General features: G+C 40.6%; 1 protein-coding gene across 4 annotated transcripts in view; it reads left to right on the top strand.

The window, feature by feature from the left end:
• Positions 1-13988, top strand: part of LOC108708726 (protein mono-ADP-ribosyltransferase PARP4) — a 128912-nt gene that overhangs the window by 45736 nt on the left and 69188 nt on the right. For 3 of the 4 annotated variants that reach the window (XM_041582675.1, XM_041582674.1, XM_041582673.1), the window contains exons 31-33: positions 3443-3502; positions 4198-4239; positions 11574-11597. In XM_041582675.1, the coding sequence (XP_041438609.1) occupies positions 3443-3502; positions 4198-4239; positions 11574-11597 (126 nt within the window). The remainder of the gene's footprint in view (positions 1-3442; positions 3503-4197; positions 4240-11573; positions 11598-13988) is intronic. The other variant, XM_041582676.1, reaches the window with a different exon arrangement.

Genomic DNA, 13988 nt, shown 5'->3' with positions numbered 1-13988 from the left:
ACGCCAGTTCGGAGTTTTCCTCCCCAGCATCTTCAGCCAAAACGGCGAATTTGCTGTTTTGGACAAACTGTGGACCAGCCCCCCTACTCTTCTGTCCCCTACTTCCCCTCTTGACTGTCACAAACCTTCCTCCCTCATTAGCCTCCACTGCCCCTTCTCCTCCCCCCACTCCACTAGCCCCTGCCAGTGGTTGCTCTGCGAGCCTCCTTTCCTCCCCCTCGTTTGCCGATGCTCTCAGTGCTGCAAGTTCACCCCTTAGAGTCTGCAGCTCAGATTCCAAGATGAAAACCCACCGACATCTCTCACATGTAAATACTGCATGGAACTGCTGCTCCAACACCACATACATGTGACAAGACACACACTGAGTAATACCAGCAAACCCACTCATATTTACACTGGGTACTTACAGTCTCCCAAATGTAATTCCTCACCAACACCTTTTCAGTTTTAAACGCCTTAAGGTTTTTAACGCTGCTTAACACTTAATTCACATGCAACACTTCGATCACATGCAACACTCGCTAAGCAGCTCCCACACTCGCTTTGCCTTCACAAGTGTAAGGTTTCAACCAGAGCACTCAAAGCCTGTTCAGAATTTACCTGATTAACCCCTCCCCCTTAATTAGAAGAAAGAGGGAAAGGAGAAAAAAAAAATGCTATTTGCTACCAGCAGTAAATAAAAACCCTTATTAACTTTTTTTTTTTTTTTTATGTTCCCCTTAGACCTCTAAAGCTAAAACACAAAAAGAAAGTAAATGCACTTAATGTATCAACTAGTTTACCCCAAAGAGAGAAAAGAAAAAGCTGTTTGTCTCATAAGGGTATTACCGTATATACTCGAGTATAAGCCGAGTTTTTCAGCATCCAAAATGTGCTGAAAAAGTCTACCTCAGCTTATACTCGAGTCAGTGGGCAGTAGCTGAGATTGCAGTCACTTTTAATCATTCCTATACCAACAGTTCACTTGGGGAGAGACTGCAATATCACACAGCGCCCTCTGTTGGTTATATGAAAGAATAACAGTGCGCCCTCTGTTGGTTATATGAAAGAATAACAGTGATTGCAATATCACACAGCACCATCTGTTGGTTATATGAAAGAATAACAGTGCGCCCTCTGTTGGTTATATGAAAGAATAACAGTGACTGCAATATCACACAGCGCCATCTGATGGTTATATGAAAGAATAACAGTGACTGCAATATCACACAGCACCCTCTGTTGGTTATATGAAAGAATAACAGTGCGCCCTCTGTTGGTTCTATAAAAGATTCCCTTCACACAGGTGAGTGTGATCAAATTATAAACCTGAATTCTCTGCAGGTTAGTGTTCATTAAAGAACCAATATAATATAAACTACCACCAGAGGGACAGGGAAAGTAGAGGACTTTAGAACCCTGTACACTCCAAGCTAACCAGTTCAGATGAAAGTATTAAATAAAGTTCGTGAAAAATAACATAAAACGTAACTTTTAATCCAAATAAGTTAAAAGCACACCCGCACCCATACAGACAATGCCGAGACTGACTCCAATAAATCTATATGGAAGTCCGGGACCGTGTCCCTAAAAATACACACATTTAAAAACCAGGCATAGGATAGATCGATGGACAAACTGTGTAGTCGGCGTTCTCTTTGCAGCCTGACCACTAAAGTATTAAAGTGTCCGCCATGTTGCTATAGCCATTCCCCAAAACCTCCCTTCCAGTCATTCCCCAGCGAAAATTCTACCTAGCTACGTGGGGAACAAGTGGGAGCTAGTCGCCCACCGTCCACCTATGCCACCTGCCCAGGTGGACACTTTAATACTTTAGTGGTCAGGCTGCAAAGAGAACGCTGACTACACAGTTTGTCCATCGATCTATCCTATGCCTGGTTTTTAAATGTGTGTATTTTTAGGGACACGGTCCCGGACTTCCATTTATTGGAGTCAGTCTCGGCATTGTCTGTATGGGTGCGGGTGTGCTTTTAACTTATTTGGATTAAAAGTTACGTTTTATGTTATTTTTCACGAACTTTATTTAATACTTTCATCTGAACTGGTTAGCTTGGAGTGTACAGGGTTCTAAAGTCCTCTACTTTCCCTGTCCCTCTGGTGGTTGTTTATATTCTATACAAGATTAACAGTGACTGCAATATCACATAGCGCCCTCTGTTGGTTATATGAAAGAATAACAGTGACTGCAATATCACACAGCGCCCTCTGTTGGTTATATGAAGGATTAACAGTGATGGCAATATCACACAGTGGCCTCTGTTGGTTATATGAAAGATTAACAGTGATGGCAATATCACACAGCACCCTCTGCACATGGTAGTGGGACAGTGGGACAATGCACACAGTAATCTGTTTGGCAATTCTCTGTCACCATCAACTTTGCAAAGAAGTCCAGTTGATCGCTGGGGGGGTCGCTTTGGCGGAATGTGCGCTGCTGGGAGACAGGGCTGTAGTTGTGTCTAGGCTTATACTCGAGTCAATAAGTTTTCCCAGTTTTAGGTAAAATTAGGTACCTCGGCTTATACTCGGGTCGGCTTATACTCGAGTATATACGGTAAGTGCTTACCTTTCGTGCCTGGTTAAATTAGGTTTGCCTTGACTCTTCCCTTTGCCCCAAACCTTGTTTACTTCAGAGTTAACCACTCTGGAAAAGGTATTCAGACTGTCATTATCTATGACTGGTAAAAAATCAGATTTTTTAGTAAATCTCTTAGGTATTGAGACAGTATCTTCACAGGGTATCACCGGTCACGTGGTACTGGTGCAGCGCCTCTAGGTTCCCAGCGTTGTTTGGAATTAGCTTCCTTCCACTCGTAGACGCAGTTATTCTCGTAGTCACGGCTGTCTCTAAAGTACTTTCTCTGCTTCCGAGCGACAATATCCTTCTTTAGTTTATTAAGTGTGTCTTGTTGTTCGCTGAATATTGTTCCAGCTTGTATTTCTCCTAGGTGCTCACAGATCACCTGTTTTTTTATTTTGACAGCATCTGTCACTTCATTAACTTCTGTGTCCAGGCATTCGATTGTCAACACCATTAGATCTGTAGAAAATTTGTTACAAATCTCCAGCCAGCTTGTTTGCATTAGTGGGCAAAACTATCAGAACAGTGAACACACGGATCAAAGAGCATAAAAATACTATTAGGAATTTTGAAGCTAATACACACACTGACACTCCAGTTTCTAGACATTTTTCTCAGGCAAACCATCATGTGAGCCAATTAAGATGGAAAGTTCTATAGGTGGTTAATAGACCCCCAAAAGGAGGAGATTGGGGAAAACTATTGCTCCAAAGAAAAGGGAAACTAGAATGTATCAAACCAAAAGGTATGAATGACCACAATAGTTTGAAATGTATCCTATAATTATTGTGTATTAAATCAATGTAACTTCAGAATTATGATTACCGCTTGATAAAAATTCTTCCTTTTTTTCCTCAGGTACTAAATGGACCTCCTAGATACCTTTTCACAAAGTACACGGAACTCACGCCGTGCAAGGTAATTAAACAATTAATATTACCATTACAGGAGTTACTGTTAATCAGAGCTTGTATTGTATAATACTGTTATTATGTTTAAAATCGTCTAAGAATTTCTTTAATTCTAAATTGTTGATTTGCAACTACATGCTTCTCGTCTAAGAATTTCTTTAATTCTAAATTGTTGATTTGCAACTACATGCTTCTCGTTACCCTTTAAGTAGGCATTATTCTTGCAGTACTTATGACTTTGTATTGTGCGACCAGGGATAGGCTGCGGCAATTTCCCTGATATGGACTCTAACTGGACTTTCAAGATGAACTCTTGTCTCTAACATTTGCAATGAATGCTTATTTGGATTCACATGAATGAACTTTTTCTATGTTGTATTTTTCTTTTATTTATTTAGTGGGGGAGGTTCCTGGAAGGAAGGAGGAGGGTATATAATCCCATAATCCTTTGCACTTTGTACACTTGAAAAAGGGCTCTGACCCGAAACATGTAGTGTTCTACACTTGCAGTTTGAAATAACTGCCTTTGAAGCTGTTTATTCCATCTACAATTACTTTTGATTACTTTGGGAGTGTGACACAAACTCCTGGAATCTACAGCTGGAAGAAGTTTGAAACTATTACGCTGGTACCAAAATCTTTGCTTTACCTGTAAAAAACACTCATACAAGATCTTGTTAATATGACCAATTTAATTTACAGGACATATTAAAGTTTCTGGATTGTAATTCTTCAGCTAATGACGTAAGTAATTGACTTTTCGTCTTCAAGGGCAAATTTGGTTAAGCTTACAAGTTTTACACTGGCCATGAATTGTCAGAATTGCCAGTGTCCATTGCATAGCAAGGCAAACGCTCAAAAATGAAGGTGCAGCAACCATTGTGTTTCATCAAGTTGTTGGTGGGTGCAAAGCAGCTACACCCTTGGAACAGAATTAAACATTAGTTTGCAGCGGCAGCACTCCTTTTGCCATATGATAGTTAGGGCTTATTTACTGAATGCAGGGCAACCCATAGCAACTATTCAACAGTTAGGGACAAACTCCAGAGAGATTTTGATTACATTTTGTGGTTCAGTCATAGCTGACATTACCATGCAACAGCATGAGATTTGTTGGATCCTACAAAATTAGACCCCCCTATAGCTATTATGTAAAGTCAGATCAGTAGGATCCAATAGGTGTTTGTTCATGCACTTACATCCGACAGACAATGTATTTCAATGGGAAAATAGGGATGGGGATGAAGAGAAAAGAAAAGTAGCAATGTGTCAGCCTGCTATCTCCATGACTCTATGGTCTAATAATAGTTTTGCCTGTTTGTGAATAGATTGTGGGCTTTCCCCTAGTACCGTTAAGCTCTGCCTATGTTCAGGTAGATATATCCCTGAGTTCCCAGATAGACTAGACCTTCAAATATCGGTCTGTTTTGTTTTGCAAATATGCTATCCGCCCTTCAAAAACTTTATTACTGCTTACTCTGTTCGAAACTTCCGAGAGCGTTTGAGGATTGACAGATTTTCAGTTATTGTCTATGGCCGGTCGTGCTGCCGTGAGGACCTGATTGGCCAACGTCTGGAAATGTCTGGTAAGCTCAGGGAATGGTCTACTCAGTAAAAATGTTAGTGGATTTTTGTTGGCAGAGTATGAGTTGTTAACGTAGTTAGCAACTTGGCTATTTCATCCCAGAAATGTTTTAGTTTGGGACAGGTCCAAAACATATGGAGAAGAGATCCCTCCTCCCCACAATTTCCGGATTTCTTAAGAAGAGAGTAGTGAGGGGGTAGGCTGATTTCAAGTTGTGTTTAAGTTTAGTGCTGTTCCATATACGTAGTGTGAGCTGTGTGGCACATAGAAGTTCCTTCAAATAGATGTTCTGTTTAGTATTAGACAAAATCAGGGAATTCAGGTGGGCGGTGGGGGACATTTCATTTTCAATAGAGGTGGATAGAGGTGGATTCGCAGTGGGACCAGGCAAGCAGAGGGGTCGCCTCATAGTACTTTTGTAGTGACAGAACTCCGAGACCTCCATGTTGTGTAGAAGTGTTTAGCGTTAACTTGGGCACCCTGTGCCGTTTGTTGCCCCGTATGAATTTGTGGAAAATCGATTGAGTTTGTTTAAATGCTGATATAGGGAATGGTATCGGTAACGTCTCAAACAGGTATAAAAATTTAGGGAGAGATCCTACCAAACCAGGAAAGGGTAGGTGTAGACCACTTCTGTAGGCTTCTCTTTGTCTCCTCCAATAGCGGAATGAAATTAAGGTTGTAGAGTTTGCCATATTGATGTGAAATTTTAGTCCCAAAATAGTTAATACAGTCCTTTTTCCACTTGTATTTAAATTTGGACTGCAGAATATCCGATGTAGTATGGGGTAAGTTGACAGATATTGCTTCTGTTTTACTCATAATAATCTTATACCCTGATAAAAGGCTTTAATTATCTAGTATCCTATGGAGAGTGACACCAAGGGGTAAGTGATTGTTCGTAACATGTCATCTGCAAATAAGGGAATTTTGAATTGGTTGCAGGACTTTCTTAGTCCACAAAATTAGACATAAATCCAAGGCTTATGTTTAGTCCCTTCTCCAAAGAATTGAAAGTTTCCATTAGTTTGTATTCCCACACGTTTCTTTCATTATCTGTTATAAAATTGCCCTTAAGAATTTTGGTTCTTAAGGGCAAGTTTAAAACAGATAATTACATGTGTGGATCTGGACTAAGAGATCATATGGAATTTCTTTTATTTCAAACTCCATTAATTCAGCCCTAATTATATTCAGCCTCTTTGACCCACCCTATCTTGTACCTTATCTGCTTGTCACTTGCAGATCCCCTTAGGGCAGTGATCCCCAACCAGTAGCTCGTGAGCAACATGTTGCTCTCCAACTCCTTGGATGTTGCTCCCAGTGGCCTCAAAGCAGGAGCTTATTTTTGAATTCCAGGCTTCGAGGGAAGTTTTAGTTGTATAAAAACCAGGTTTACTGCAAAACAGAGCCTCAATGTAGGTTTACAATCCTCATAGGGGCTACCTAATGGCCAATCACATCTCTTATTTGACAACCCAAGAAAAATGTTCATGCTTGTGTTGCTCTCCAACTCCTTTTACTTCTGAATGTTGCTCACGGGTTCAAAAGGTTGGGGATCCCTGCTTTAGGGCAAGGGCAGACGGGCAGATTCAGGGAGATTAGTCGCCCCAGCGACTGCAACTGCCTTCCCCTACCTTCCCGGCGGCTATAATGAAAAATTGTCAGCGGGATGGCAGCAGGATTTGCAACTTCAGGCAAGTTTGGAAAACGAAGCGTCGTGAGTGCCATCCCGCTGACGATTTTTCATTATAGACGGCGGGTCTGGGAGATTGTCGCCCCAAGAAGAGACGATTTGTCGCCGGGGCTTTAAGAAGGGGTTGGATGGCTTTTTAGCAAGTAAGGGAATACAGGGTTATGGGAAATAGCTCATAGTCCAAGTTGATCCAGGGACTAGTCCCATTGCCATTTTGGAGTCAGGAAGGAATTTTTCCCCCTCTAAGGCAAATTGGAGAGGCTTCAGATGGGTTTTTTTGCCTTCCTCTGGATCAACTGGCAGATAGGTAGTTAATAAAAAAAAAGGTTGAACTCGATGGACATGTGTCTTTTTTCAACCTTACTTACTATGTTACTATGTTACTATGTAATCCCCCCGAATCTGCCCATGTGCCCTTACCCTTAGTAAATGCCTTGGTCACCTTACACATAGATTGATATTCCCTTTGTTGGTCATTTGACCTATGAGCTGAATGTTGTATATACACCACAGCTTAATTTTTTTTTATTTCAAAAGGGTTGCCCTGTAACAAGAAAATCATGTAAACATTAAATAAACCCAATAGGCTGGTTTTGCTTCCAATAAGCATTAATTATATTTAGTTGGGATCAAGTACAAGCTACTGTTTTATTATTACAGAGAAAAAAGTAAATTATTTTTTAAAAATCTGGATTATTTGATTATAATGGAGTCTATGGGAGATGAACTTTCTGCATAATGGGGTTTCCAAATAACGGATCCCATAACTGTTTTGGGGCTTTTTAATACACTTCTTGCAGCGCAGAATGGTTTGCACCATTAACATCTTTGCCCTTTGCATGTTTATATTTATAAAGCTGTACAAAAATTGGTGTATTTAATGTGCAATAATAATTAATAATTGTGACCTTGCAAAATGCAAATATATGCGAATATTTGTGCACAATGCACATTTTAACACAATAAAAAAAAACACCTATTTGGCTCAGATACTCTTGCTAGAATAGATAGAAAATAATCCAAATTATATATTGCATAAGATAAAACACTCAGTCTAATGAGCAGGTTGGAAATAATTAAAACTCTATTCTAACAATACCCTGCCCATCTATGACCCACTCCCAGACTGTCCCACAGTGGGCAGCTATTTACTGACCCAAACCTAAATGTGACCACAGAAGGCAATGTTTAGACTAATAACATTTTCAGTAACCATCAGTCTATTTCTGGCACAGGAGTTTTTCTTAAATGACTACTACGTAGCAGTTTTTATAGGTAAACAAGGGAAATTTGTGCTCAAAACTAATTTTTAAAACCTATATGCTTTTCAAATGTAATAGATCCACCGCACACCTGTTATTTCAAACACTGCACTGTTGGTGCTGGCTATCCCTTGACCTGGCTTGGTCCCTGGAAGTCTGTGAATATACAGAACTGAACACACGCAAATTATGCTGTTGGGGAGCTTATCCCATTTATTGATTCACATTTCGGGGTGGTACACCCTAATCCCGATGAAGGGAGGTTGTTCCCCCCGAAACGATACTTTTGGTGAAGCAATAAATGAGGTAAGCTCCCCAACTGCACAATTTGCGTGTGTGCGACTTCCCCACTTCCCCAGAGTCTCCATGTCTGATGTGATATTCTGCTTCTCCTGATAAAGATGAGCTTGGGACTTCCTGAGGCGACCCTTGGGAAGAGGCTGGGCAGTAGCAGCAATGCTCATATTTTACCTTATTCTTAGGGGCACATTTACATAGCTCGAGTGAAGGAATATAATAAAAATATACTTCGAATTTCGAATGATTTTTTTGGCTAAATCGACCATCGAATTGGCTATTTCGACTACGACTTCGAATCGAACTAAAAATCGTTCGACTATTCGACCATTCGATAGTCGAAGTACTGTCTCTTTAAAAAAAACTTCGAGCCCCTACTTCGGCAAGTAAAACCTACCGAACCTCAATGTTAGCCTATGGGGAAGGTCCCCATAGGCTTTCTAACAAATTTTTGGTTGAAGGAAAATCGTTTGATTCGAAGGATTTAATAGTTTGATCGAACGATTTTTCCTTCGATCGTTTGATCGAACGTATTGCGGTAAATCCTTCGACTTCGATATTCGAAGTCGAAGGATTTAACTTCGACAGTCGAATATCGAGGGTTAATTAACCCTCGATATTCGACCCTAAGTAAATGTGCCCCTTAGTGTCATGTCTGCAGCCAGTTCTGTTGGGCTTCTGTGGGTCTGTCTTTTATACTGTTAAGACACTCTGTGAATTATTCTTTCCTAGGATGAGATGACAATGCTCTTTATAATATTTTGCTTAGACCCCTTTTTATCTTAAAGGGGCTGTTCACCTTTGAGTTAATTTTAAGTATGATATATAGATTGATATTCTGAGACAATTTGCAATTGGTTTTTATGTTTTATTATTTGTGGTTTTTGAGTTATTTAGCTTTTTATTTTACAGCTCTCCGGTTTGCAATTTCAGCAATCTGATTCCTAGGGCTCAAATTACCCTAGCAACCATGCACTGATTTGAACAGGGGACTGGAATATGAGTAGGAGAGGCTTGAATAGTAGCAATAGCAATGCATATGAAGCCAGAGCATTTTTTTTTTAGATGGGGTCAGTGACCCCCATTTGAAAGCTGGAAAGAGTCAGAAGGAGAAGGCAATCATTCAAAAACTATAAAAAAATAATAAAGATCAATTGAAATGTTGCTTAGAATTGGCCATTCTATAACATACTAAAAGGTAATGAACCACCCATTTAAACAATTCTACTGTTACTCTGGCCTTGTGTTTTGGATCATTGCTCAGCTGAAAGGTAAACTTGCTCCCAAGATTGTTTTCTTTTTTAAGCAATGTGAAACAAATCCTTTTGCAGCCTATTCACCTGTGTTTTTCCCCAGCCATTGTTCCTTCTTTTTAAATAAGATGCCCAGAGCATGCTGTTAACAAGAAGTAGGGCAACAGTGTGATGCTGCCACCTTCCTTCTCTGTAGGTATGGGTTTGAAATAAAAATATCATAGGGAACGCAAAAAACCCCATCTGAAGCCTCTCCAATTTGCCCCAGAGGGGAAAAAAATTCCTTGCTGACTCCAAAATGGCAATAGGACCAGTCCCTGGATCAACTTGTACTATGAGCTATCTCCCATAACCCTGTATTCCCTCACTTGCTAAACACCATCCAACCCCTTCTTATACCTATCTAATGTATCAGCCTTTACCACTGATTCAGGGAGAGAATTCCACATCTTCACAGCTCTCACTGTAAAAAATACCTTCCGAATATTTAGGCCGAACCTCTTTTCTTCTAATCGGAATGGGTGACCTTGTGTCAGCTGGAAAGACCTACTGGTAAATAAAACATTAGAGAGATTATTATATGATCCCCTTATATATTTATACATAGTTATCATATCACCCCTTAAGCGCCTCTTCTCCAGCATGAACATCCCCAATTTGGCCAGTCTTTCCTCATAGCTAAGATTTTCAATACCTTTTACCAGCTTAGTTGCCCTTCTCTGTTCCTTCTCTAATACAATAATGTCCTGTTTGAGTGATGGAGACCAAAACTGTACGGCATATTCTAGATGGGGCCTTGCAAGTGCTCTATAAGGCAACATCTAGGATATGTCAAGCAATATTTCTCTGCAGTTGCTGAAATAATCAATCCTTGCATATTAAAGTTTTTTTGTTTGTGGTGTTATTGACTCTTTCAAGCTAATCTGTTGATTTTTTTGGCAGTTCATCTTAAATAACTGGTATATAGACAAAAACTTAGCAACTCAGAGAATCTTGGCATCTGCCACTAAAGCAAGACACCAATATAGATGCTTAGACCATATTCTTATTTTAATGTTGACTAAGAATAAGTGACAGTGAATATAATATGATATTATGCATTACCTGGAAATGATTCCACAGCCACCTCATGTCAGTAGATTTTCTCCCAACCTCTTTCTTTCCAAGGTCCGGTTACAGACAATAATGTTCTGAATGCAGATTACTCAGAATACTGTCATTTCATGGGGTAACTACAGTCTGACCACAAACTGCCCAAAGTCACTAACACAAGATACATTACCCTATATGTAATAAAAGACACTAAATTTGCAGAGGAGCAGTAACCCATAGCAACCAATAAGATGTTTGCTTTTAAACAGGTGACTAGTAAATGCTACCTGCTGATTTGTTACTATGGGTTGCTGCTCCTGGGCAAACTTAGACAAATACAAAATTCCTCTGCACTCAACCCATTATCAATATATTTAAGACAGAGACATTTTGTGCATACTGCTACTGAAAAATGCCTTACCCTTTAAACAAAACAGGGATTGTTTGTCCATATATTGCAATATATTTAAGCTGGCCAACTACGTCAAAGTCATCCCATATCTGGCCAGTCCTACACTCAACTTTCATCTGATTCATTAAGAATTCTATTGCTTCATTATTCATTTTACAAAGGGACTAAGTTTTACCTGCAATTTACTAGCTGCTTTCAAAGTATAACTCCCAAACTTGGCTGCCCTTTTATTAGACACCAGTGGGATCACCTGACTATAGCTGGGAAGGGTGGGAGCTACAACATGGAGCTGGTCACTGCTCCTGTATAACTATAACAAACAAGGGTTGCTGCTCCTGGGCAAACTTAGTACATTTGGTTGCATAACCTCCAATATAATTGATTTATAACCTCCAATATGTATACCTAGGCCAATGCTTGTTTTAATGGTGAGTAAGGATGTCCGTAGCAGTGAGTATAATACGATGCTTTGCATTTGCAGATTCTCCATTCTGATGACTTTTTCGTAAGTACAGTCATTTATTCTTTAGATTTATTCTTTACACTAGGGCTAGGGCCAGACGGGCTGAAATGAGCAGTCCAATTTCAGGCTCTGAACGGTAGCAGTGTCCTCTTCTTGTTTCCTTGTCTCAGCTCCAGCACAAACACACTTGGAGGATTTTGTCAAAGAAACCCAAGACTTTGCATTTCGAGACAAAATCCGCTGAGTGAGTTTGCACAGAAGCCAACACAAGGGTTCATGAAGGATGCCTTCAAGGCAGCTCTATCTACCAGGCAGGTAACAACTCACCTACACCCTCCTCCTAGGCTAAACACACCTCCCCCAGCTGATTGGTCAGTACACTCTAGCATTGCTTTCAATGAAGTTGCCAGATATGGAGTGTGTGATGTCATCTGCTCCTCCTGTATCATGGCTGCTGAAGTCTGGAGGGAAAGTGATTTGAAAAGAGAAAGGATTCCAGCAGAGAAGCAGAATTTCAGTGAGAACTTTTATATAGGAGACTGCACAGAACTCAACAGAAAGTGACATACAGGTGGTAATCTGGGTGCAGCAGGGAATCTGTGGGTGTGTAGGCATTTTTTAGTGAATTACACTGACATCTTAATGTAACATGGAGGCTCTGAGGGCAGAGAGCTGCAAATTATCTTTCTAGCTCAAAACAAATCTGCTTCCCAACTATACTTTTTGTATATTTGTGCAATAAATGTGCTGTACAAGCGATTGTAATGTGTTTCTTAATGCTAAAATAGTAAGTTGTAACCATGTGCTCTCTGCCTCCCAGGATGAGCTCATTTATGTTCTTCCTGGTAGGATGGTGATGTCACTATGAGCTGCCTGGTAGGATGGTTTTTCCTATGAGTTGCCTGATAGGATGGTGATGTCATTATGAGCTGCCTGACAGGAGGGTGTCATCCTAACACATAGTATTCTCTAAGTTTTTTGTAACACATTCCATTCTTATTCTAGTACTACTTCCCTTTCTGCTCCTACTGTATTTCCTCTCTATATGTTCCTCTCTGAGTCCCCTTTGCCTCCCATTCCACTTCTGTTAATCTGTCCACTTTTACCCTCACTCACTTCCATCCACTGCCCTATATTTGTTCCTCTCCTTTCCTTCCCTTTTTAATGTACTCAGCTTTTTTATTTGCATAACTTTTCTGCATCCATTTCCACCCTCTTGATAATTATTTTTATTTTCCTAATTTACAGCTAAAACACTAAGGGCAATGGCACATGGGATGTTTTAAATGGGCTGTTTACCTTTGAGTTACCTTTTAGTATGATGTAGAGAGTGATATTATGAGATAATTTGCAATTGGTTTCAATGACTCCCATTTGAAAGCTGGAAAGAGTCAGGAGGAAAAGGCAAATCATTTAAAAAGTATACAAAATAAACAATGAAGACCAGTTGAAAAGTTGCTTATATTAGCCATTTTATAACATACTAAAAGTTAACTTAAAGGCGAACCACCCCCTTTAGCAAATTTTTGCTTCCTCAGGCAGCAAAAAAATCCTGGTTTTCTTCTGACTTTGAATCACTGCCCAGATAATATACACACTCAAAGTTTTCTCATTAAGCAATTTCAGGCTAGTTTGGAAAGTGGAAGTGATGCACATGTTTCCCCACCTACGGTTCGCATTACTGAGGGAGGAAAGGAAACTAGGGATGCTGTGTCGCCTGAAGTAGCATATATTTACCACAGGCAAAAATGTCATGTACCATTTCCCTAAAGCAGTGCTGTCCAATTTCCATGGTACCGAGGGCCGGAATTTTTCTGACCTACATGGTGGAGGGCCGATAATGGAAGCCAGTCTTAACCACTCCTTGTTTTTAATCCACACTCACTTTAAAACAGGGAGCATAGGACAGGCAGAGTATGGCACATACAGGGAGCATAGGACAGGCTGAGTATGGCACACACGCAAGGAGCATAGGACAGGCAGAGTATGGCACATACAGGGAGCATAGGACAGGTTGAGTATGGCACACACGCAAGGAGCATAGGACAGGCAGAGTATGGCACATACAGGGAGCATAGGGCAGGCAGAATATGGCCCATGCAGGTAGAGTAAAGCACACACAGTGAGCATAGGGCAGGCAGAGTATGCCACACACAGCGAGCATAGGGCAGGCAGAGTATGGCACACACACTGAGCATAGGGCAGGCAGAGTATGGCACACACGGAGCATAGGGCAGGCAGAGTATGGCACACACAGCTAGAGTATGGTAGACACAGGGAGCAAAGTGCAGACAGAGTATGGCATACACAGGGAGCATAGGGCAGGCAGAGTATGGCATGACCAAGGATCAAAGGGCAGGCAGAGTATGGCACACACAGGGAGCATAGGGCAGGCAGAATATAGCACTCACAGGGAGCATAGGGCAGTGTATG

This window comes from Xenopus laevis, chromosome 2L, assembly GCF_017654675.1.
Source record: "Xenopus laevis strain J_2021 chromosome 2L, Xenopus_laevis_v10.1, whole genome shotgun sequence".
In the NCBI taxonomy this organism is placed as follows: Eukaryota; Metazoa; Chordata; class Amphibia; order Anura; family Pipidae; genus Xenopus; species Xenopus laevis.
The sequence above is the reverse complement of the archived record's forward strand: the minus strand, read 5'-3'. Positions and strand labels throughout refer to the sequence as shown.